Below are 27,109 nucleotides of genomic sequence, written 5' to 3' on the forward strand. Positions count from 1 at the left end.
CCTGAGTCTGTGTAAGTAACTTACTAAGAAGTACAGTTGGGAAGGGGTAAAGTCATACAGGAAGTGAGCAGCAGTCCATAAAACAAATGTTATTAAACCACTTCTCACAACTAACAAGACAGCATAATCCTTAAATGAAAAGTTCAGGAAATGATATAAAACTCATCAGAATCACTCCATCCTAGGTGAAGGCAGTTGTGTCAATAAGGGTGACTGGTTGAGGTTGCTGTGGACCGGAGAAATGGTGGTTTGTTCACTGTCACTTCCAGCCTATCTCCAGAGCTGGCAAAGAGGCCATCAGCATTCTGGGAAAATGCCCTGATTCCCAGGAAAGTCAGCTGAAGCAGAGTGAAAAGACTAAGGACAAACTCAGTAATAACCCTGAGTAATGAAATGCAATGAATTTACAGACAGTGATAATTATAAGGGAGAAGTGAGGACATTTTATTACTGTCACTGAGGCTGGATAAGGAAGTGCTGCTACTTTAGGAGGAATAGAGAGTTTGAGGAAGACCTGAGTCAAAACTTGACTGGTAAGAAGTGACATGGGAATATTTGAGAGAAAAAAGGTTTAAAACAGCCTTCAGCAAAGTATGGGCCACAAGTGGTTACAGTCCTGATATTTACTCAGTTCATGATGAGGAAAGAACAGCAATTTGACACTGCCATACCTCCACACCTGAAGTGACAGACGTGTATCATTGAACCTGGTATAGGCCACTTGTGGTGTTGTCAAACTTGTGTGGCAAGTCATGTGTGGTAGGATAATGTTAAATATTTGATATTTTAAGGCAAGATTGTCAATTCTAAAAGTTTATAACACTCTGAGAAAAGTAAGAATTTATTCTTAAGCCCTGCTGGTTTCAGTCACTTTTGTTTTTAACTTTTAAAATTTAGAGTATCATTGTTTAGTTATAGAAGTAAAATTCATAGTTTTTTTTTTTCCAGGCTTTTTATGAGTTACATGTAGTAATACCTGTTGAGATGTTTTGTTCTGAATTTAACAAATGCCAGAGGGTGTAACCAATTCCAGGATTGAGATAGAGTGTTTACATCACTCCAAAAGTTTACCCCTGTCCTTCCGTAGTTCACTCCATCCCGCTGAACCACAAACCTTGATTTCTATCTCCATATTTCTTTTCAGAACACCTTATAATAAGAATAGTGCAGTATATGACTTTTGTGTCTGAATTCTTTCACTCCACTTAATTCATTTAAGATTCATCCGTTTGTTACATGTATCAGCACCTTATTATTTTTTTATCACGTACTATATTCCATTATATTTCAACAAACCATACTGTTTGTTTCATTTATTCACCAATTGGTAAACATTGGGTTGTTTTAGCTTTTTTTTTTTTTTAAGATTTATTTATTTGTGCATACAGAACTGGGGTACAGGCCAGAGGCTCAGGGGCAGCGAGAGGTTTCACCAGAGACAGAGCGGGGAGCAGAACAGGCAGATCAACAAAGTACACTGCTGAGGGGAGCAGCAGGTGGGTCAGGAGAGGTCTGCCTCGCCATGTGAATCTCCTCTGGGGCAGGCGGGATCGAACTCATGCGGAAGTGGCTTTAGCTCCTCAGTGCTTCAACCCGCTGAGCCACCAGAGAGGGCCTGTTTTAGCTTTTGATAATAGTAAAATTGCTATAAACATTCACATACAGCTATTTGTGTAAAAATATATTTTCATTTCTTTCTGGCAAAAGTTGGATTGATTTACAAAAAAAATACCAACTGCCAAATTTATTGATAATAACTGAGCATCTTTTCATATACTAATTTGCCATTTCTATCACCTCTTAGGTGACACACCTGCTCAAATATTTGCCCTTTTAAATTTTTTTCTCTAAATTTTGAGAATTCTTTGTATATTCTGGATATAAGTCCTTTACCAGATATGTTTTTATGAATATATTCTCCCTATCTGTGGTTTGTCTTTCCATGTTCTTACCAGTATCTCTCAGAACAAAAGTTTTCACTTATGAACAAATACAATCAACAGCCACTGCGATGTGAGGAAATGATTTCTGGATTTTATTTGACTTGAAATTTGAAAAAACCACCTGTACCTAGTGGCTACCATATTGGACAATACAGCATATTAATGACTAAATGTGCTTTCATAGAACAATGTGCACATTTTTTTAAAGATTTATTTATTTATTCATACAGAACTGGGGTACAGGCCAGAGATGCAGAGGGTGAGAGGATTCACCAGAGACAGAGCGGAAGCAGAACAGGCAGATCAACGAAGTACACTACTGAGGGGAGCAGCGGGCGGGTCAGGAGAGGTCTGCCACGCCATGTGGATCTCCTCCCGGGCAGGCAGGAATCGAACTCATGTGGAAGTGGCTTAAGCCTCTCAGTGCTGTGCTTTAACCCGCTGCGCCACCAGGGAGGGCCTATGTGCACATTTTTTTAATAATTCTTTTGTATTCTCTTTGTTCTGAATTTAATAATAAAAGTCAGGACTTATATTCTGAAAATCTTCTTTTCCTATTAATTTTTATCATATTAATGTACTGGCTTGTGATCCCAATCCTGTACCACAGAGAAACACTGAGCAGACAGGTGTCATAACAGGCAAAAGCTTTGTCTTCCTGGCAGAGCCCACAGAATCCACCAAGTGGTATTCTGGAGAAGGAATGACTGAACAGGTATAGAAGTGGAGGACAATTTAGATCATTGACCAGGCACACAGCTTTCTGAAATGTTCATTTGAAGTAGTAATTTCAGAGAGGAAATTTGAACTGGGAAAAGAACATTTCAAGTGGGAGCACAGAATACCAATATTTGAGGAGGTGGGAAAGGGAAAGTTCAAGGAACAGTAAGGAGACCAGCATGATCAAATGTCAATCTAGAGGGAAAATAGTGAGAGGTTAGCTGAAGAGGAAGCAAAGGACCAAATTTTGCAGTCATATAGAAACACCTTCTCCTCTTTTCTCTCCTGTAATATACATGAGTTAATGAACCACAGGCAACTGATCTATATGAAAAGTGTGCAGCTATGTCTGAATACAGACCTCATTCAAAATGCACTCAAAAAAAAAAAAAAACAACCAATTGTTTTATACTTGGCTTTGGATGAATAGAAAAATTTATCTCTGTATTTATAGTTCAGGAAGTAGACCAGACAATTAGAACTGCGGAAGAAATAGGGAATGGGGCTCCCATGCCACAGATTAAGACACCAAGACTCAAGAAGTTATATTACTTACCCAACTCATCCACCTAACAAGAAACAAGTTCAAGTTCATGTCCTTTCCACTCTGTTTGATTATCTTTTTTCAAAAAAAAATAATAATAATAAGCCCCTAAATTTTTATGAACATAAAATTGTCTAAACTTGAATTTGGTTTTGGTAATGATATAAATGCAAATAGTAATGTGGCAGTTATTAAAGGTGCATTTATTTCAAGAGTCCCTTTTCTGTATTAGTTTCTTAACAAATTACCACAAATGTGGTGACTGAAAATAGAAATTTATACTCATTCACAATTCTGGACACCAGAAATTCAAAATCATCGTGTCATATCCCCTCCAAAGGCTCTAGGGGACATTCTACTCCTTGTCTCTTCTAGTCTCCAGTAATTATGAATGTACTTTGGCTGATGGCTGCATTAGCCTAATCTCTAGTCTCATGGGATCTACTTCTTTTATGTGTCTATTATGAGGATATTTGATTGTCTTACAGTCCTTAATTCAATTACATATTCAAAGTCGCAGTCATAGGCTGTGAGGGTTAGGATGTAGACACATCTTAAAAAAAAAAAAAGATTTACTTATTTATGCATACAAAACTGGGGTACAGATCAGAGGTGTGGAAGGTGTAGACACATCCTTTGAGGGGGGCTACCACTGAGCCAACTCTGTCCTCCCTGTGCTACAGCCTGCAAACTCCCCTGTCAACTGGGGTTTCATCAGACTTAGCACATTTATTCCTTTTCTCCCAAAGATCACTGTCCTGCACTTGCTACTGGTTGTTGCAGATATTTTGCTCGGTTTTCTAGTTATTTAAACTATAGGAGGTTTAAACTATAGGGGAGGGCCCTCCCAGGTGGCGCAGCAGGTTAAAGCACTGCACTAAGAAACTAAAGCCACTTCCGCATGAGTTCGATCCCCGCCTGCCCCGGAGGTGACCACATGGCGGGGCAGACCTCTCCTGACCCGCCCGCTGCTCCCCTCAGCAGTGTATTTCGTCAATCTGCCTGTTCTGCTCCCCGCTCTGTCTCTGGTGAATCCTCTCACCCTCTGCATCTCTGGCCTGTACCCCAGTTCTGTATGAATAAATAAATAAATCTTTAAACTATAGGGGAAATCAATTCATACAGTTATTATTTCAGCGTGTCCAGAAGGAGAAATAGAACCCAAGAGTGTAAGAGTTGATTGAATGTAGAGATCTTTTTCAAACAGTGCTGGATCATCAATGCTTATAGAAATGATTGGAGTGGGCCTCCCTGGTGGTGCAGTGCTATCAAGCTATTGTCAGCCACCTTGGCCTGAGTTGGATGATCAGGCCAGGGATCTAACTCACATGATGCAGCAGACCTCTCCTGTCTCACTCACTACTCCCCTCAGCAGTGTATTTCAATACACTGCTCCCTCTCTGTCTCTGGTGAATCCTCTCAGCCCTCACACCTCTGGCCTACACACCAGTTCTTATATGCATTAATAAATAAATAAAAACTTTAAATTATTGGAGCATGGTAACCCTTCCATAGCAATTGATAATTAACAAATAAAAAAGAAGGTACTCTAAATCCTTTGTTATTCTCTTGTTTGACACTAAGTGAGCATGAACCATCTCTCCTTAGCTAAGTATCTGTTAATTTAAATCAAAGTTTAAAAACCAAAGAAATCAAAGTGTTTTCCTCAATTCACGCTCAACCCCTCAATTCAGCTTTCAAGGTTAATGCAAAAAAGCAGGATTGGAAAAATTAAGAAATTTACCTATGGAAAATATGGTGGGTAATGATTTACAAGAAGTGGTTTTTGCCTGTGTTTTAAATAAAATGACACAGAGCATTTGGAGGAGAGGGGCTGATGTGGAGAAGGTAAATGAGTAGTAGAACTGTCACAGCAAACTGAAGCTAGATAATATGTTGATAAGAAATAAAATGATGAGGCACTGAGAATATATTGGTCTTTACCAAAGCTAATTATGTCTCATATGAAGAAAAGTGATTTCTGCTTTTCCACATTCACATGCTAGTTGATTTTTTTAATAGTTCTTGCCATTATCAACAGCATTTATAAAAGCATCTACTCAATGACTGTTTGGCCGATCCAAAAATTTGATTGTTTCTTGAATATAAAGTTTTGTTAGTTTCTTTTGAAATTATTTCATCAGATTTTTAGTTGCAAATAAAAAATATACAATTGTTATAATAAGCCTAAAAAGTGCAGGAATAAATAAAGAACAAATTAGTTACCTCCTACTTTACTTGCAATCTTGGGGTAAACAATACTGACAGTTTACTATGTATCTTTCTATATCTTCCTTAGTGTTCCTATGGACTTATACACCCACTTGACAAAGTGGGTGGTCACTATTTTCTAATATGGTGGAAAATTAATATGTAACCTTTTTTTAAATTTATGAATAGATTAGAGACATCCACCAGGTAAATGTGCAGATTCACCTCTCATTTTTAAATCTAGGGTACAAATTTACTACCTTTTATTCAACTGCTCTTAAAATGATGTGTATTTGGATTATTTTCAGGCTTTTGCCAGGACATAATACTTCAATAAATCCCAGTGTGATTGTAAGCTACTTTAATTTTATCACCATAGACATCTAAAGCCTTTCATATACCAATTTCTTCCTCCCATCCTCCCTGTCATTTGGAGAACAAAGCTGAAGGGAGACAGAATGAGCCATGAAAGTGAATAATTACTCCATATAAGCACATGGCCAGCAGCCTCCTGCTACAATATTTACGTCCTATTCCATTGAGATGGCACTCTGCTCACATGATCCAAATGCAGTTCTCACTCTACCAAGAGCACAGCCGAATCCAAACTGCATTGGCAGCTTTGCACATGCTCTGTCTGGCCCTGTGAATCCTCACTCATCCATTGAGATTTCTTTTGGTTTAAAACAGCATTACAGCTGCTGAAGCTCCGTGGTCTCCACTGTTTTCCTGGCCCAGATCCAAGGCAGGTGACCCACCCCCTCCACCGCCACCCCCACCAAATACTGCTTTTTAGAGTTTGAGCCTTTTTTGTTTATGTGTGTGAGAATGGAGGGTGTTTAATACTTATACAAGTATAGCTGATGAATGAGGCCATCGGAAGCAACTCTTTTCCTGGCAGGTATTTCAGGAATAACATTTACCTATTTTCCATCATTTGCCTTGACAACAACCTGCAGCGCTGATGCACATTTAATTCTCAGAGATCTTGGCAAATGATACTGTATCTGACTGTTGTATTGACTGTAACGTGTGAGATGATGTTTTCTCCTCTAGAGATCTGGATGCTTTTTGCCATTCTGATGGTAAATGATGAGACAGGCAACCATGGATTTCAGCACTCCATCTGTGTTTGATCAGCAAAAAGGTAAAAATGCTGCTTTAACTCATCCTTTGGTTCTTTGCAGCTTTAGCCCAATAGCAGGAATTTGCAGTTGTAAGGGAAAAGGGTGGTGTGTGTGTGTGTGTGTGTGTGTGAGAGAGAGAGAGAGAGAGAGAGAGAGATTTTACATAGAAAACAAACCTGTTCCAAATGTCCACATCTAATTTGATGAGTATGTAAAAGGAGAAAATGAGCTTGTGGTCTGTTTATCTCGTTAAAGTGCTCCTAGTTCAATTTTTATTTAATTGGTTTTCAAGCACATCAGCTATTTCAGATAGTACCATCTTTATTCTCATTAGTTTTATTTTCAAATCTTAAAAAAATAGAATAAGTAAATTAAAAGAACAAATTGTATATCTTTTCATCCTGCTAATCCTATACTTCATTGCTATAGTTTCATATATCTTGATTTCCTTCAGGAATAAGTGTTGCCCACATTTACACTGTATTTGATATATTATCTCACCTGAAGTTGTGTAATGACTTATCACTGTGCTATTATTTGCAATGACAGACTGTATCTTTCTTACTCATCATTTCCAAAGTGGAGGTAATTTTCCATGTGAAAACCTACTGTGGGGTTGACCCATCATCATAAAAAACTCTATTTAGCTATACAGTCTGTGTGTACATTTTGCATATAAATGTGCATATACATGTATATGTAATGCCTATGTGTAATTATGTGTGTCTTCTGTATATGTACAGAAATTTTCCATTATATACATTTATTTTTAGAATTGAAAAAATACCTATTGTCTAAACTACTTTTTATAATATTGTATACCCTTCAGGGTCTTAAGGTTTTTTTGATCATTTACTTGTTTTGGCTCAGTGGGAAAATGGTGGCTTGTAAAAGCCTCATTAGGAAAACATATTGCTTCTTTTTCCTGTACCTGCTTTAGGCTATAGTATGTTTACTATATCTCAAGCTACATCTGGTTTTATGGGTGAATTATTTTAGCTCAGTGCTTTCTCAAATTATACATATTTTGACTTCTCAGTAACTATGTATATGTACAGAGAGAATTTGATATTCAAGTCTAACTCATTTTGAAGTGTGTGTGTGTATGTGTGTACCTTCAGAATGTGCTAGTTCACACTGCATTTATAAACATCATAGAAAAAATGATTGTTGCAGTTCTCTCCTCTGTACCACCCTCTCCTCATTATACATTCTGTATCATGAATAACAATTAGCAAAAGTAAAAGTCTGTTTGAATCCAAAGACCTCATACTGTCTAAAAACTGACATACTGAGCTGCGCAGTCCAAAAAGGAGCACAATGGGTTGATTTTACAAAACTAATTTGAGGGAGTTGGAACTGACTGCCAAAGAGCTAGCCCTTCATAATAAATTCATCTGTTCCAGTGTTGTGTCTCCATAACAGGACTGAGCCTAAAACATAATTAAAATATTAATTTATAGAATTTTTTTATAATACATTTCATGTGGATAATACCTTTCCCCTAGACCTGACTTTCATCCCCACCTCCCTTTTCCTGCTATCTCCATCTCTATTTTTCAGTCCTTTCTCTCTGGAGATGCATGGCAGAAATCACATGTACAAACATAAGTCAAATGCTTCTCAGCTGTGTGGCCATATCCTGTTACCTAACCTCTCTGGACCTTAGTTTTTAATTTTTTTTTTTAAACACTAAAATGGAAGAAACAATGCTTAGCTGGCAGTACTGAGAATCTAAAATAAGTTATAAAAAGCATCTGGACTATTGCCTGATGTACAAACAGTACTTTCAAATTGGGGCTGCTTTTATATTATTAATGGCTATTACTATTACTATGGTCATGGACTATGAGTTACCCAAATGCAAAAACCGTTCATCTTTCTAATCTTCAGGTTGAATTTAGCAATCTTCAAAATAAATGAGGGTTTAGTTAATGGTGGTTGACTAAATTACATTAATTATTTTTTTAGGACTCCAGAGCATAATTTAGAGCAACCTCTAGAATAATGATTAACTAACTGATACCTGAATAGCTCTATTCTCATTAATCCTTCCACTTTTAAATCCATGAAAGGTCATAATAGATGGCCATAATAGATTTAGACCATTATATAGATTTTAAACACTGTAAGAAAACCATAGTGTACTAAGTGCCTTTCTCTTGAAAAGTTGAATGTGAGCCTTAAGTAGAGGATTTTTCATGATTTCTGACTATCCAGACAATCAAAGCTATCATGACCACTGACTTTACATGTAGATGTTGACAAGAGATAACATCTAGAAAGATCATAGAAGTCATGTAATCTACCTATTCTCAAACTTGACTGCACATAAGATTTGCCTGGACAGTTTCTTCAACTGCTGCTGCATGAGTCTCATCCCTGGAAATCCCAAGTGGATTGGTGTGGGGTACAGCCTGACAAAAACTTCCCCTGTACAGCAAAGATTGTTAAGTTCTCATCCCATCCAAACCCCTAAAATCTCAGCTAACAAAAGTGAAGCACAGAAAAGTTAAAATGTGCACCTTTTAATAATTATGATTAGTAATAAGGGGCCTGATTAGTAATAAGGGGCCTGAGACCCAGGTGTTCTCTGTGAAGAAAGCAACACACTAGGAAGCTTCCTTTTTAGGAACATTCTGGTGCTTACAGCTACTGTGGGGTGGGGGTAGGGCTCAAACAGCTGTGGCTCATGGTTTCCCAGAAAATAGTATTGTGCACTTGAAAAATACAATGCATATGATCTTGAGGGCTCATGCATGATGGATTTGGTAAGCCTGAATCCTTCCAACTGCTCTTTTCTATATTTCTCTTTACCGAGAAGTAACAAACCATCCCTGTGTTAGGGGGCTGGGGACAAATAGACATTTGCTCCTCCAGTCCTGTGTCAGCCCCCTTCCCAGATACTTGAACTTTGACAAACTGATTGATCTCCTCTTCTAATGAAGATGAATGGTATTTGTTCACATTGTCGCTGGGAGGTTTAAAGATTAGGTTATCTGACTGACCAAAGGGACAAGAAACACATCAGCCTTGTCTTGTGAAACTGCAAGGCAGGAAGCCTAGCTCTGCAGCACACTCCACTACTCTGCTTTGCACATTTTGCTTTCACCATGGCAACATCTTTCCTGATCCCACGTGCTCTTCCTGGCCAGCTTCCCTTTCAAAGCCCACATGCAGGAAAGGACCTGTAGTAAAACCACTTACTACAGAACACTTCCTACTGAAGTTAAAATATTATGTAACTGAAGATATTTGTATTTTAAGCTTTGACTCTAATTGTGAAAAGAAAAGCTTTGCTTTGACTGAAGGAGTCCCAGGTCTCAGAGAAAATGCTAGCAAGAGGGGTGATTCCATCCCTGGCTGTGCCCAGGTTCTGTGAGGAAGATATTTGACAAGCAGTGCATTTGCATGTACCTGTGGGGGCGCTACCCTCTCCACCATTTGTTTCTCTGGCAAGGCTGATGAGAGAATGAGAGGATGGGCTCAGACCTCCAACCCAGGTCGGTATAGAGAATTAGCGGCCATGTCAAACTGTCACAAGCTGGAGGCTTAAAACAACAGAATTGTATCTTCACAGTTTTGGGTGCCAGAGTTATGAAATCAAGACGTCAGCAGGGGCTGTCCTCTTTCTGGAGGTTCTAGGGAACGATCCTTTTTTACTTCTAGCTTCTGGCTGCTTCTGGACTCTGCCTCAGTCTTTACATCACTTTCTTCTCTGTGTATGTCTCTCCTCTATGTCTGCACCAGAATTCACTCTTCCTCTTATAACAGTATGTGTTATTACATTTAGAAAGCTCTCAGGAAATTCAGGTAAAATGATTCTCTCAATAATCTTGATCATGTGATACATAAGGTGGTATTCATTCTCCTGCCATCTTAGGTAATATTCACAGGTTCCAGAGGTATCTTGAGGACCACCTGTCAGCTAGCTGCATTGCACTAAAAGAGCTCAGATCTCAAGATTCTTCTCAGACAACATGCTGCCTCATGACTTGTTTTTTTGATACAATCCAATCTCGTTTAAGCTGAAAGGAAATTTGGCATTTGGGAGACGGGAGAGAAAAGGCAGACTGTGCATGCACTTTACATAGTAATGGTGTTCTTAGCTTAGTGCCCGTAATGATAAGAACTTATCATTCACTTGAACACTTGGTAGGAGCCAAGCTCTGTGCCTATGATTGCACATAGGCTACCTCATTTAATACTCACCATTATCACTGTTGTCCCTTCTTGCCTCTTATCAATGGAGCTCAAAAGGACTGTGACTTACCCAAGATTACCATAAATAAAAATGACCAAGCTGAGACTCAAGCCTAAACCTGTTTAACTTCAAAACCCATGCTTTTTTTACTATAGTACTTTTCAACCATGAATTTTAATGAGGAAATAAGACATCAACAAGAAATAAAATTATTGCCCATATTTTCCCAATCAAGCTGTTATCCCATTGTGTTGTGGATTTTTAAACTCCCACACACAGATGTGCTGGTTTTAATTTCCAGCTTTTCATCCAAGATTAAAAAAAAAAAAAAAAGACTTCCGAGTACATAGATTTAACTTTGCAATTTGCAAAAGTTAAAGTTCCAGTGTGACAAACAGATTAACAGAAGAATAAGCAAATGTTCTAAGGGCAAAGAGGACAGAGAAAAGGCAGGCAAAGGAAACAGAAAAATGGGAAAATGACTTGGGGTCAGTTGATTATTTTAGGCTCACAGACCCTAAATAGGCACTGGGAATGAAGCACAGAGTGTTGTGATTGGTTTCAGTTTACAAGCTAGATAATAGAATACTAGGTGGTAAACAAGTTTAGAAGCAGATATGTCTCTGGGGAAATGCTCAGCCTGCTTCCTTTCATGGCCAGGAAAGAGGACCAGAGAGAAGAAGAGAGATGGGAGAAGAATTCTTTTTCTAGTGTTCTTGCCTACTCAAGACCAAGTCTAAGCAAGTGTGTGTGCTGGAAGTCTACGCTACTCACTCTCTGCCTCCTCCTTTGTGCTTCTCTTTTAGCACAAAGGAGCTTCCCTCCATGGACCAACTCCTGGGATAGGTGTGATAGATCAGTCTTTTCAGGCCCCTCTTGTGACCCTAGCTAGAGGGAAATCACTCTCTGAGGATACCCAATTACCATTCACAGCCTTAGAGAGTCAAGAACTGCAAGTGATTCACAAGATGAAGAGTTAGGGGACTGCTTAACCCTCAGTGTCCTCCATCATAGCCCTTCTGTCCTGGGCAGTCAAGGCTTCTTCTCTGAGTGTACTCCCAAGGGGATCCAGAGGGAATCAAGGCCCATCTGATCAGTCTCATCTCTTGAATCAACACTGATGTGTCCCAAAACTTAGCCAGATTAACTTCAAAAGGCCATCCTTTGATTCTGCCCCTTGCCTAAAGGTCAGCTGGGTCACCACACTGAACTTTTCCTCTCATCTCTACTCATACACTCCATATTTCCTTAGCATTATTAGGCCGTGTGTGGGTACTGATTGCCATGATTTTCCCTTCGATGCTACCCTTTGGAGGAACAGATATTTCAGTGGAACCTAAAAGAAAAGCCACTAAACTTATTTTTTGCTGGTATTAGAGAAGATTTGAAGAACATTACCTAAGAGATTATTTTGAGCAGCATGAGAGAATGGAAGTGATTGAAATCACAACTGATTGAGACAGTAGCAAGAAAGGCTTAGGCTTTACTTTTGTTACCTTTGATAACCATAATTCTGTAGATGAGATTGTCATTCAGAAATACTGTACTGTGAGTGGCACCAGGCAAAAGGATTAAGGGAAGGTCAAGACCCTCTTAATATTCTAGGGTCTTCATTGTCCTCAGATCAAAATAACCTATTTTGGTATCTTCAAGAGTGGGATATCTTGAAGACACCAACTCAGAGAATCTTCAGAATTCTAGTCTTTTGCCACAAGCTGACTGAACAATGGGCCACTGAACTCAAGGGCTTGTCAATGTCTGGCTTTAAATGGTTACTGGCCTCAAGTTTTTTTGCCTTAAATCATGATACTTTTAGAATTGGAAGAAACCTCTGAGAATGTGTAATATAACCCCCTTATTTTTTGTATGTGAAATGAAAACATGGAAGGATTAGGGGTGGGATGGTGTTGTGAACTGTAATGATCGCTGGAGCCAAACTGAACAGGGCAAGTCCCAGGGCTGTCACTTTCTGTGTGACCCAGCTATTTAACATCACTATACCTCATGAAGGACCTTGTAAGTGAAGATGCTCCTGCTGCAAAGGATTATTTGCACAGATTAGTGAGTACACCCTGGAACCATGCCTGCCCATTGAATCACTCAGGAAGCATTAGTGGTGGTTATAGAGTTGTTATAACAATCCTTATAGGTTTGTTATAAAGATTTAATGACATAACACAAACAAAGCACTTGGAACTTGTCTGGCCTATAGTAAGTACCTTAATACTACTTAGTAAGTAGTATTGATTTTTATAAATGACTAACCTAAGATCACAAAGGCCCTAGGTCTCCCCAAGTCAAGAGAATACTGCACCCCTTAAGCTCTCTACCCCTCTGTAATGAGTATATGGCATAGTACCCCTTTTTCACTTGGAAATTCAAAAGACCAAGACTTGCCCGAGTGGATAAACTGTAACAAAAGGCTGTTGATTCTCTAGAAAAGCTCACAGATCCTAGAAAGCTTTCATTTTCCCTGCCCTCTGTTTTTGGTGTTCTGTTCTCTGAGACTTACCTTCTAAATGATATTCTCCTTTGCTCAAAAGCCAGCCTACCTGTTAGTCTCCCTTTTCATGCCAGTGTCAGGCAGGTTTCTAGGCTTTCTGTGCTATTCTAGGGATAACCTTTTTTTTTTTTTTAAAGATTTATTTATGTATTTGTGCATACAGAACTGGGGTACAGGCCAGAGATGCAGGGGCAGTGAGAGGATTCACCAGAGACAGGGTGGGGAACAGAACATATAAAATATGTTATAATAATGGTAAAGTGATAACATCTGAAATGACAGCTCAATTTAATCAAAATATCTGCTGCCAGAGCTCAGCAGTCAATTTTTTTTTTTTTTTTAAGTTTCCAAGATAATTGTAATAGATCATCAGATTGAAACACAGGGATATGGTTGACCTCTTATTTTACAGAATGGACAAGTTCTTTATAGGAATCAGATTTAACTATAAAGTCAAATGACTTAATTACTGAGAAGTCACTTCTACTGCCACTTTTTATAGACCTCAAAACATCACATGTTCACAGGTCTGTATCGGTTTAAACCAGACTTACTTAAACCATTTTCCATGATATAGAAGATTTGTGGGAAGTTGTTCCTTTATTTCAACTGTACTTAAATGCTAATGATAGACCTTATAAAATTGTTTAAAGAAGACACCTCTTCCATAACTTTTACTAACTTTATTCCTATAGAATATAAAAAATGTGGTTTCATTTCTTGTATCTAACTATCTTCAATTTGCCAATTGGGAAATTTATCAAGTATCTACAACATACTCAGTACTATTCTGCCTTCTGGCCTCTAATTTGGAGGATTAGTCATACTTCAAGAGAATCATATTTCCAGAATTCTAGCGCATCTTCCAGAATTCTAGTGCAGTCACAGAAGAGTAATTATTCACCAGGTTGAGCTTTATTCTGTGCCTTTTATTTTATTTTTATTTTTTTTAAGATTTATTTATTTGTGCATATCTGAACTGAGGTACAGGCCAGAGGCTCAGGGGCGGCGAGAGGCTTCACCAGAAACAGAGTGGGGAACAGAACAGACAGGTCAACAAAGTACACTGCTGAGGGGAGCAGCGGGCGGGTCAGGAGAGGTCTGCCACGCTATGTGCTCACCTCCGGGGCAGGTGGGAATCGAACTCATGCAGAAGTGGCTTAGATTTTCAGTGCTGTGCTTTAACCCGCTGCACCACCAGGGAGGGCCTATTCTGTGCCTTTTATAAAGCGACAACAAAATTAAGGCAGTATCCATCTCTAACCCCAATATTGTGAGAAGTGATTCCATTTCATTTGCCTTCAGGCATCCTTAGGAATCCAGGAGAATCATCTAAGATCTAATGTCAGTCTATGACTGTGGACAGAACGCATGCATTGGCACTTTCCGGAGTTAGCAGCAATTTTAAAGAAAATTTAAAGAAGGAAGATATCTTTTCCAATCTAGGAATAAATTATTATAAAAAGGAAAAATCAGAGTCAAGACAGTAAGGAAAATTATGGAGGATGAGCTGACAGAGCAGTCTTGTTCAATCTCTGACCCTTGGACCAGCCATCAAAATTTACATTCATTTTCTTGAGCTATTTTCGGGACATCAAGGCTACTACGGGTCACAGTAGAGGGCCAATAGGATGCCTTTTATGGACCCACGCAAGATCCCCTTATCCCATGCCCTCCTACCCTAGTAGACAATGTTCATTGATAATAGATGATTCATTATTTGATTCTCCACAGAAGTAAGGAAGACACATAGAATATCAATCATGAATGGAACCTTAGGCCAGTCTTCTACTCGATACAGGTTACCACCTTAAGAGCATATCAAGATATATTTGGTTAGAACTTGTTTTGAGCAATACAGTAGCTTACAAGGTAATCCCTTCTGGTTCCAAGCAGCCATGGTCCTTCAAGTTAATTATTCCAATTTCTACCTACTGGAGCTAGTTCTACCCTCTGGATCTATAAAAAATTAATTCTAAATGCTATTTCTAAGTTAATTATTTCCATTTCTACCTACTGGAGCTAGTTCTACCCTCTGGATCTATAAAAAATTAATTCTAAATGCCATTTCTAGTTTTCCCAATACTTGAAAACAGTTGTCATATCCAATTGAGTCTGCTCTTCTCCGAGCTAAACAAACCCTGCTTCTCCACCTATTCCTCATTGCTCCTGGTCCCATTAAAATCATGAATGCCTGATTCAAACACCTGCCATTTTCTGAAAGTAAAATGAGGGTGTGGATAAATATGTGTGAACCAGAGGGAGATCAGAGGAATGGTAGTCAAAATAACAACACTTGATTTACTTTCAAATTCCCAAAGGCTAGCACAATCCTTCATAAAAATTATTTAAAATTTATACCTACCTAGTTACCAAAGAACTTCTTGGCATAATATTTTTTTAAAGATTTATTTATTTATGCATACAGAACTGGGGTACAGGACAGAAGTGCAGGGGCCGTGAGAGGCTTCACCTGAGACAGAGTGGGGAGCAGAACAGGCAGATTGACCAAGTACACTGCTGAGGGGAGCAGCGGACGGGCAAGAGAGGTCTGCCATGCCATGTGGGTCACCTCCGGGCAGGGATCAAACGCATGAGGAAATGATTTTAGTTTCTTAGTGCTGTGCTTTAACCCACTACACCACCAGGGAGGGCCCGGCATAACATTTTAACATTAAAAAGTTTCCCACAAGATTCCAGTGAGAGAGAAACCCACTGAGTGTTCATACTAAGTCGATCAATCCATTCACTTACTGCACACATACTAAAGGTTCTGTGCATTAAAAATTGAGATCTTCTGGCCCCTCCATTGTGGCACAGTGGGTTAAAGCACAGCACTAAAAAGCTAAAGCCATTTCAGCATGAGTTCGATCCCCCATACCCCGGAGATGATCCACATGGTGTGGCAGACTCTCCTGACCTGCCCACTGCTCCCCTCAGCAGTGTGCTTCATAGATCTGCCTGTTCTGCTCCCTACTCTGTCTCTGGTGAATCCTCTCATGACCCCTGTACCTCTGGCCTGTATCCCAGTTCTGTATGAATAAATAAATAATTCTTTTTTAAAACATTGAGATCTTTTTTTCTAAGAATTAGTATTGGTAAAGTAAAAGTGCATTCTAGAGACATCATTACTGAATTTCAATACAGATGAGCTTCTTAAAATAGCAGCTATTATGTCCCAGACTGACTCCCAGGTCTCCCCATCCAGGTGGGAGACTAACTAATCATGGAATGGCATTCACAACTATTACCCTAGGAAACATAGTAATGCTAAGATTCAAAGAAATGCAGTTTGTGTTACATCACAAATCTGGTTATGAAGAAGGACCTGAGTGTGGCCAGATACTTACTCTTGAGATAATGTGTTGCAAGACTTCCTCCCCACAAAATAAAATCCCTTCTTTTCCACTGCCATGGCATGAATATTGCTTTGAGGGTTTGTTCTCTCAGCTAGTACATGCAGAAAGCTTAGAGCTATTTTTCTCTTTAAAAGAAAAAACTTTCACTTCCTCCCATATGACTGGCACTTTATAACACACTCAGAAAAACCTTGCCTGTACACTCTGAGGGCCTGTAGGAGACAACAGGAGAAATAAAATATTTCAGTGCACAAAACTTTTACAGCCTGCTGAGTAAGAGAAAAGTTCTTATTAAGGGGAAAGAATACAGAGGTTCCTATCTATGTCAGAATAGTAATATTGATAATAATTATACACGTTGAGTGCTAACTCAGTGCCAGCTATTGCTCTAAAGTAACTTCATATGGATTAACTCATAATTCTAAGAGCAACCTTACAAGGTAAATACTATTCTTATTTCAATTGACAGGTAAAGAATAGGGAAAGAAAAGTAAAGCAACTCACTCAAGGTCACATAGCTACCAAATGAATGTTAATGCCAGGATTCATGCTCTGTGGGATGAGTCTGTGCTCTTACATTTTTTCTATATTACCTCCCTGTCTGCATGCTGCATATCATGTAATATACATGATAAGAGTCACATGAAACTTATTTTATTTCAATGCCAGTCAACTATATAAGTGACCTTAAATATGTTCCTGTATGGCAGTGTTCCAGACTGGATTTTAAGTCTACCTTAAATACCATCTGGTTCAGGGCCCTGGTCAAGGCCTACAGAGACTCTTCATCACCGGTGGGTGGCAATGTTGTCACATGGAGCCAAAGGGAGACAGTGAAAGCTTGGCATCCTCCTTAATGGAAAGGTCTTTATGGGTAGGTCATTTCAAGCTACCCCCCCCCCCAAATGCAATGTCTCTATCTCCCAGCACTCAGGATAACCCTACAGGAATAGAGAGGAACCTGGACTAAAAGAATCTACAGGAAAGTATTATTTAAGTGACTCTTCATGTCCTGTCATAATATTCGTAGTACACCTCAATCATAAATTAATTATATACCTGTCTTCCCACTAAGGCATGTCCTTCTTAGGGACAGAGACTCTATAGCCTTTGTATCCACAATTTCACTAGTCCATGGTAGATATTAAATAATAAGAAAGAAAGAAATCTCAGTTCTTGAGAGGCAGTGCATCTAAGAGCAGTCTGCATAGTCTTCTGTGGCCAAAAATGAATTTGAACTTCATGAATGGCTTTAAGGTGGATTCCGTCACTCAAGGCTCCTCCGAATTATAATGAACCAAAGAAAGCCTCTCTAGACCAATCTGGTCTGTATTCTTGAAACTGTAATAGCTAATCTATCCTGCTATTAACCTGACCCTTTCACAAAATGATCACAGTTTAAATAGAACAAATGTCAAACTGACCTCTGAATAAGGGATGCAGTCAAGGGTTTTCTCAAGGAAGTCCACCCTAGGAAATTCTAGAAAAGGAGTCCACATCTGGTAATCCAAAACATTTCTGTATGTCTGAAATCCTAGCAGTAAAGCGATCCTTGAGAGAGGGAGTTAGGTAGATAATTTATGACACATCTAAAAACTTGTTCAGGTTATTCAGGTTATCCAAAAAAATGAGGGAAATACATGACTTCAAGAAAGTTATCCTTCCAATTTTTAGGTAAAAAATTACTTAAAAATCTGCAAATCTGTACCTTTTTTAATCTACTAGGATATTTTTAAAGGTCAGAATTAGAAAGTACATATTTTTTTTACCAAAACTTTGTCAAATATCAAGGACTTGTTTTCTCAGTTAAAAACCGATAAGACATCTACCCTTTCAGTAGTAGGAAATTAAAGTAAAGCTACTCCTTGTGCTTTAAAGGGAAAAAACTTGGTTTACTTTGATGATTTTAAAAGTTACCTATTAGTTATAGAGAATATGGAAAATGTAGACAATTCTGAAGAATATCCAACACATTATCTCATTGATATTGATGCAAGTCTTTCCAGTTTTTAACATTTTTCATATACTTACACATTTTTTAAACGATTTGTTTATTATTTATGCTTACTGAACTGGGGTACAGGCCAGATGTATGGTGGGTGAGAGGAGTCACCAGAGACTGAGGGGGAGCAGAACAGGAAGATGTACTGAAATACATTGCTGAGAGGAGTAGCGGGACGGTCAGGAGAGGTCTGCCATGCCATGTGGTTCAGTTCCCTGGCAGGGGATCGAACTCATGCTGCAGTGGCTTCAGAGAGCCTTATAATGCAGTGCTTTAACTCCTTGTGCTGCCAGGGAGAGCCCCTATTTACACGTATTTTTAATAAAATGCAAACTATATATCTCCACATGCTTTTTCCTTCCTTTCTCTTAATGTTTCTTTTCCATTTTTTTCTACTTTCAGTCTCTCCCCCTCTGTATGCATTATAGAATTTCTATTTATGGCCTCATACATAAATATATCTGTGTAACTTTTGCAATTAGACAGGCAAAAGCTTTGAAACAACGTTCCTACCCTAAAATGCATCAGAAGAAAGATACATGCTAGATAGATGATGAGAATAATGATGTGGAATAAGGAAAGAAGAAAGGGGGGGTGGAGAAAAAAATACGAATTATTTATCTCCAAAGGCTCTGTGATCTTCCGTAGAAAATAGATGTTCTTAGCACTGTTTGATTCCAGACTTTGCTGCTGCTCCAACAAGGCCAATTGTGGGGAGATTGGATCTGCATCCCCATCTGGTGGTAATGAGAAGTCCCTCTGCCCCTTCCTGTTGAAAACTGGAAGGACCATTAGTCGTTCTCCTGTACCTGTGGTATCACCCTTCACATTTCTATTGGAATTCTTTTTATGGTCTGTGGGTCGTATTACTTACATAAAACACAACTCAAACTGGCTACTTCTACACAACCTGGAGGGGAGTGCCTTCATTTCCTATTTCCCAATCACACTGTGGTTTAGACTGATATCGCAGGGCTAAAATAACCCTGAAGTACATTGTGTTCTGCCAGCACATCTTCCCTTTCTGCCTAACACATCTTCCCTTTCTCCACCCTGTCCTTCAACTGTCTGAATTTCTTGTACAGCACACTTCCTGGTGGCTGGCTAGCTGAGACTGGTCAGCTACAATTCCAATTTTTAATTCCTCTAAACATACATCTTCACACCAAGTAACAGTAGTAGTAGCAAAGCATGTATAGCATTTACTATGCCCTGTTCTAAAAGCACATATGTTTAAAAATTCATTTATTCCTCACAATGACCTAATGAGATAGGTGATTATCATAAACAATATCATCATCTGCACTTTAAGGACAAGGAAATTAAGGCTCAGTGTGGGTCCAGATTTACACAGCCAGCTAGTACAAGTGAGACTTGAACCCAAGTTATATCGCTCCAGAGTCCTTGCACTTGCCACATTTGATCCTACACCCCTCATATCCCACTTTCAGCCCTCAGGTCATTGTACAGGTAAATCTGCTTCAACAACATCATCTACCATGGATAAATGAGGAAACAACCATTTACTTTACAACACAGTTCATTGTCATCAGTGAATAGTTTTTAATAATTAAGCTCTTCCTGGGACAGGTCAACTTGTTCAAAAAAAAATCATGTGTGACTTCCAAGAAATACTGAGGTAGAAAAACCAAGCCATAGATTTAGGACCACTGTCAACTAAAGATCAATTAGAATTTTAAATACTTATCTCTGGCACTAGTAGAAAAACACAACTTTTAAAAATGTTTATTGAATGTATGTTTTCCCTGAACAATGACTATCTGTGGGAGGAATTGCCTATGCAAAGGGGCCAGCATAACATCTCATTAGAGGTTTTCCTGTGAGCAAAGCTTGTCTCCCATTGCTGCAATGCTCCACTGCTATCATTTGATCCCCAGTTCGTTAGTAGTACAAAGATATAATACAGGTAGCTACCAAACTCAAAAGAGTGGCACACAACTCAACAGACTGGAAACACCATGTCATGAAACTCCAGATTGTTCAAATAAAGGGGCCTTTTCTGAAGGGACTATATATAGAGATGAGGCAGGGTGAGGGAAAGGTATTCATTTCTTAAAGGGAGCACAGTGAAAACTGATTTTTGGGAGAAAGATCCTCAGATGGGCAAGAAGCAACTAATGCTGCTCACTGCACTGGGAGAAGGCAGGAAGAAGTGCCCATCTCATGCTCTCCTCCCCACCATTCTTTTGCCAGTATCTCCCATGGGCAAGGCAAAGAGCAGGGGCCATATGGTCAGCAGGGGCATCCCTCAGGTCTTAGAGTAGGATGGAAATGGATAGGGAATGAATCTGTAGAACAGAGAATAAGGAGCACAATGTCTCCTTCAAAGGTAGATAAACTGAGTCATTGAAAGTAAAAGTAACACATTTCAAGTCTAAAAGGGAAACCTACAGATAACATGAGGTTTCCATTTATTTATGATCTCACTGATTGCAAGTAGCCTAAATGCCTGTAAAATCAATCTCTGAGATCACCTAATCTTTTTTTTTTTAAGTTTTATTTATTCATACAGAACTGAGGTACAGGCCAGAGATGCAGAGGGTGAGAGGATTCACCAGAGACAGATTGGGGAGCAGAACAGGCAGATGGACGAAGTACACTGCTGAAGAGAGCAGCAGGTGGGCCAGGAGAGGTCTGCTGTGACATGTGGTCACCTCCGGGGCAGGCGGGAATTGAACTCATGCGGAAGTGGCTTAAGCTTCTCAGTGCTGTGCTTTAACCCGCTGTATCACCAGGGAGGACAGAGACCATCTAATCTTTTAAGTCTCCTTCCCACTATACAGTGGTGTTACAAGATGGCCCACAAGGGACCACCTTTCTTCAGAAGTCATTAGCATCCATGTGATCAGGATGATTCATTTTTTTTGCCTGAATTTACCAGAGAAGTTTTTATGAATCACTTGTGTGAGTGATGCTTTGGATGTTGTTATTCTTTCAGCAAACTCACTCCACACATTGTGGGTATGTTTATTCATGAAGGTGATTCATCTGAGGAAGTTGATCTGACCATGGTGTATCAGGCAGCATCTAATGGAGATGTCAATGCTCTCACTTCAGTGATTCGGGAAGACCCTTCCATCCTAGAATGCTGTGACAGTGAAGGTGAGCTACTTATTCACTTTGAATACTGAAGAATGTTTTGCTCTGTCCTTTTAGAGTGGCCTTCAGATGTGAACAATGTTAACATACTATATGAACAGGCTACTCTGATAGTGAGGCATAAAAAAATCCTGTCCAAGAGTGTATACAGGTCCCCCCAGTATTTCATTAAGTGAGAGTCTTAGACAAAAGTCTTCAAAATATTTTATATTATCTCTTATAATGAAGTGGATTCACAAGAGTTTGTTTCCAGCTTCTTTGTAAAAATTACTGAAGTAGATAAGTAGTTAGGAAAGGGGTATGGAAAGAGACTACTTTTGGTAGCAGTTAATGATGGGAAAATATCATCGTTAAAGCCAGAGAGCGAGGAATTATTTTCTGGGGAAATAGAGTAAATGTACCCTTTTTTCTCTATTCTATATCCACTGTATATAAAACAAATATTTGGAGACTTTGGAAGGTGAAGAGAACATGGCACACTGATTAAGAACTTGGTGCCCAAGGAATGACACGATGGTGATTGCCTGGGTTTCCTTTTTTAGCTTTATATATCCCATACTTGGAGAAGAAGTCAGCAACCCAGTAATGCAGATAGACATAGATCATAATGGCCTGGTTTTTCTAGCCAAAGACCAGGAAAAGAACAGTCTGGCAATACAAAAACCTTTTAGACAATGACTATTCCAGTCAAATACCACACACACACACACACACACACACACACACACACACACACAAATCCTATGGCCTAAGTCCCATCCATTCCAGGACTAAGTGGAAAGCTTAAACCTGAGGTCCCCTACCCTTAGCTTCTGGGCCAGTTTCAGAGGAGGTCTTATTGAAATTAGGATTTTCACCACCATTCAGCCATAATGAAGGATCTTTCTGCTCAGATATTAGTGAAGGTTAAGTAAGAGACATGAAATTCTAGAAATAATGAGGTGGCACTCCCTCACCTCCCCTTTGGAGCAGTGTCATAAGAAATTAGCTAAAATAAAGGTTAGAAGACTCATAACAAAATGCACCAAATAGTGTGTTATTTGGAAGTTTAATAGAAAGTTTTAATAGGAAATCACTTGTCAGACCCAGAAACAGGAAATTGAATGAAAAAGAAGTAATAGATGCCAACCATGAGATGAAAGATGTTAGAATTGTCTAACAAAGATTTTCAAGTACTCATGAAGAGAATGAGTGATACGAATATGCATGAATTATATGAAAATATAGGTAACTTCTGCAAAGAACTAATATATAGAAAGGGAACTAAATGGAAAATTTTGGAACTGAAAAATATAGTAATCACAATTTTAAAATCCCATTGTTCAGCCACAGAATGAAGAAGCAAAAGAAAGATTCAATGAACTTAAAAATAAACAATAGAAATGAGCCAAAAAAGCAACTACCAAAAAAAAGTTTTTTTAAAAAAAATAAAAGAGCCTCAGGGACCAATGACAATTTAACAAAAGTTCTATCATTGTTTCTCTGTCTCAGTATTTCTGGGAAGTTTTTAATGATTTAAAACTGGGGTACAGGCCAAAGGTGCAGGAGCATGACACAAGCTATGTAACTTCTGTCGACCAACAAATTCTGGATGGAAGGGAAAAGCTCTGAAAAATCAGAATTTCCATTGTTAACTTATGTTACGAACTCCTTTTTTGTATAATCACAATATCAAAAATATTCTGAGCAAACATCATTTTGCAACTGATTGCCTTAGCTTCATAAATTGGCTACCTGGCCAGGGCAAAGTACGAGCCACCCCAGGGCAGGAAATTCCTCTGTATCCAGAGACAAAAGGCAAGCTCCTGGAGAGATAAGATCCCCAGAGCATCAAGACTCATGGGAAGCTTTCTTTGCTTTTGAAACAAAAAGCAAATCTCAGATAAAACTCCTAGGGCATAAGGACCCATGGACAATTTCCTAACATTATTGACACAGGTTTTGCTTAATGCATAACTATGTGACTTCCTCTTAATTTACCCTTTTCTTAAACAGTCACTAACTACTCTCTGTTAGTCTTAATTAACCTTTTCCTAAAACAAACACTAGCTACTCTCTGCTAGCCTCAAGTTAGCCATTAGCTTTTCTTTAGACAATCACTGATGACTCTGCTAACACAATTTATTCCTTCCTTAGGACCCCTAAATCCTTTGCTAACAGCTTATCCTTTCCCAGACCCTTTATCCTTTGAAGTCATAGTTACACATCCATATTCTTGAAAGCTATCACAAAGATGTATAGTCTAGTATGCTGTAAAGTGTCAGGAAGAGGATGCATTGTTCCCCTCTTCTTTTAGAACTTTTATGCTGATTTCTTATTAACTTACCTGATGCATTATTGTAACTCACTACTTGCTAAACAGTATAAAGACCTGCTAAAAAGATAAGCAGGAAGACTTGCACCCAACTCTGACTCCTGTGTCTTCCTTGTGCCCACCCCACCCCCTTTCCACCTTCTTGGAATCTTTGCTCGCCGACAACACTCCCACCTTAAGACCCTACTTGCCTGTTCTGCCCTCTGACAGCCTGTGATTAGGGCTGGTCCTGACAGGGGCAGTGAGAGGATTCACCAGAGACAGAGTGGGGAGCAAAACAGGCAGATTGTGGAAGTACACTGCTGAGGGGAGCAGCAGGTGAGTCAGGAGAGGTCTGCCAAGCCATGGGGATCACCTCCAGGGTAGGGATCGAACTCCCACTCAAGTATGTGTGACCAGGTTGCAGTGCTGCATTCTTACCCATTGTGCCACCAGGGAGGGCTGTCATTAATGATATTTAACCAATTTCCCTGTCCCAAAAGGAGCTTAATGTCTCCTATGAAAATGTTTAATGAAGTGAGTGGTTACTCCCTAACTTAACCATGGCAGTTTTTTCTTTGTTTTTAAAGAAAGCTCACTTGTACATCTGCCTTGGGACTAAGAGGTGGAAATTTAGGAGAGCCAAAGGATGAACCCCAGTTGTATGAAAAATGCAAGTACCAGACTGATTATGTTCAATCCTGGTTTGGATGGACTGAGTGTAAATGGAAAAGTACAGCATACCAGAATTTGTGGGACACTGCAAAGCAAAGCATTCATTAGAAAAGTCACACCATCAGTGAATAATCTTAATTCTCATCTAAAGTATTAGAGAAAGAAGAGAAAAATGAACCCAAAGCAAACAGAAGGAAAGAAATAATGAAGAGGAGAATAGAAATTAATTAAATGAAAACACAACAGAGAAAAGTCAATAAACAAGGAATTGATTCTTTGAAAGAGATCAATAAAATTAGCAAACCCACCTGCTTCACAGGCCCACCATACCATATGCAAAACTAGACACCTACCCCTGCAGTTCCTGAATCCAGCAGCTTTTGCCCTGCTGCCCATCATCTGCATTCTGCCAATGGCCTTTCAGCCAGTCATGCTAGATCAGCTGAACTCACTGTCCATGCAAATGGATTATCAGAAACAGGCAGAGCTCAACACCTGTTTTAGAATTTTTCTTTTTTCCACAATAGTTGGGTTTATCTACAGGTATATGGTTAAACATTTCATGTAGGTTATCTATAATTTTGGCTGGATTTTTTTTCTGTGTGTTTGCTGACCCATGACTCATTTATCCATTGCACCTCTTAAAGTGATTACTTGTTCAAGACTCAGGCCCAGAAGACAAAAAACCAAGGGAAAGAAAAGCTAAGGATCATACTAAAAATAATTGATTGGGATTTTCATGATTCAGCTTTACTATTGTATCTGCTTTTGTTTCATGTGATAACTAAATTGTTTTCATACCTAAAACATTAGCTAAAAACACTACATTCTTATGACACAGCTGTGCATAGATTTTGTTCTCTCTATATTTCACTTCTAACTCAACTGGGTTTACATTTATATGTATTTTAGATCTCTTCTTCATAATCTTTCTTTAAAATGAAATAGAGAATAGAAAACACAAGTATGCAAATTTCTTTCACATCTCCACAAAAATAATGAATACCTCATAAATGTAATAAAAGTTATCAAATTTTTCATAGTCTATTGAGTAGTTGTTTTAATGTTTTCAATTAAAAATTCTGTACAAGTTAAAAAAAAGATGAACACATTCTACCTATACTAACAAAGAGAAAAATCAAAGATAACACAAGTTACCACTATCAGGAAAAAATCAAAACTATCACTAGAGACCCTGTAATAAATAAATACAATAAACAACTTTACTCATATATGTATACCATGACCAAGTGGGGTATGTTCTAGGAATGTAAATCTGGCTCAGTATTTTAAAGATCAATCAATATAATCCACCATGTTAACATCTAAAAAAGAGATATCACACAGTCATATCACTGAAGGAGAAAAGCATTTGACAAAAGTAACACACAGCCATGATTAAAAACTCTGAAAAATGAGAGAGGGGAACTTCTTTAATTTGATAGAATATCTACAAAAACCCTCTATGTTACCTTAAGATTTCACTTAAGGTATAAGACTTTGCCCCTAAGACCATGAACTAATCGAAGATGTACATTCTTACTTATGCAGCATAAAACTGACAATTCTAGCCAGTGCAGAAAGTCAAGAAAAGGAAATAGAAAGCATACATATTAAAAAGGAAAAAAATAAAACTTACTCTTTTTTGCACAGCTTTATTGTCTACATATAAAATCCTAAGAAACCTACCCAAAAAAACTCCCACAAGTAAGCTCATCAAGATCAATAACACTAAAAAATAACATATTTCTATATTAGAAATGAGCACACTGATGCCAAAATCAAAACCACAGTACTATTTAAAATCACTCATTTAAAAATACACAGGTGTTATGTAATATAGCTAGAGAATTTATATGCTGAAAACTACAGAATACTCATAAAAGAAATCGAGACCTAAATAAATAGAAAGGCATGCCATGTTCTTTTGTTAGAAAACTTAATATAGTAAGCATGCAAAACTCCCCAAATTCATATACAGGTTTAATGGACTTTCTGTCAAAAATACAACAAATTTTTGTAGGTATAGACAAGATTATCTAAACTGTGTATAGGGAGACAAAGGGACAAGTATGGTTAAAATGATCTTGAAAAAGACGGATAAAGTGGGAGAATTCAGTCTACCCAAGACTTATTACACAGCTACAGAAATCAAGATTGTATCTATTAAGAATAGACTCATGAATCAATGAAAATCAGAGAAATCAGAAATATAGTAGCACCAGTATGCCCAGGGGATCTTTGTCAAAAGTGCATATGCATACCACGTGGAGACTAAAACCCACACTACTGGAAGACCATTGGATCAATGAGGAGATCAAAGATGAAATTAAAAAATACTTGGAGAAGAATGACAATGACGACACAAGTCTCCAAAACATATGGGACACATTAAAAGCAGTTATAAG

At 38.6% G+C, this 27,109-nt stretch overlaps 1 protein-coding gene across 1 annotated transcript in view; it reads left to right on the top strand.

Annotated features, from left to right (window-relative positions):
- Window positions 1-6,507: 6,507 nt before the first annotated feature.
- Window positions 6,508-27,109, top strand: part of ANKRD55 (ankyrin repeat domain 55) — an 81,537-nt gene continuing 60,935 nt past the window's right edge. The window contains exons 1-2 of the mRNA XM_012721792.1: window positions 6,508-6,565; window positions 21,614-21,736. Coding sequence (XP_012577246.1) covers window positions 6,508-6,565; window positions 21,614-21,736 — 181 coding nt within the window. The remainder of the gene's footprint in view (window positions 6,566-21,613; window positions 21,737-27,109) is intronic.

The sequence above is a fragment of the Condylura cristata genome, unplaced genomic scaffold (assembly GCF_000260355.1).
Source record: "Condylura cristata isolate star-nosed mole 26May11 unplaced genomic scaffold, ConCri1.0 scaffold00007, whole genome shotgun sequence".
Taxonomy (NCBI): domain Eukaryota; kingdom Metazoa; phylum Chordata; class Mammalia; order Eulipotyphla; family Talpidae; genus Condylura; species Condylura cristata.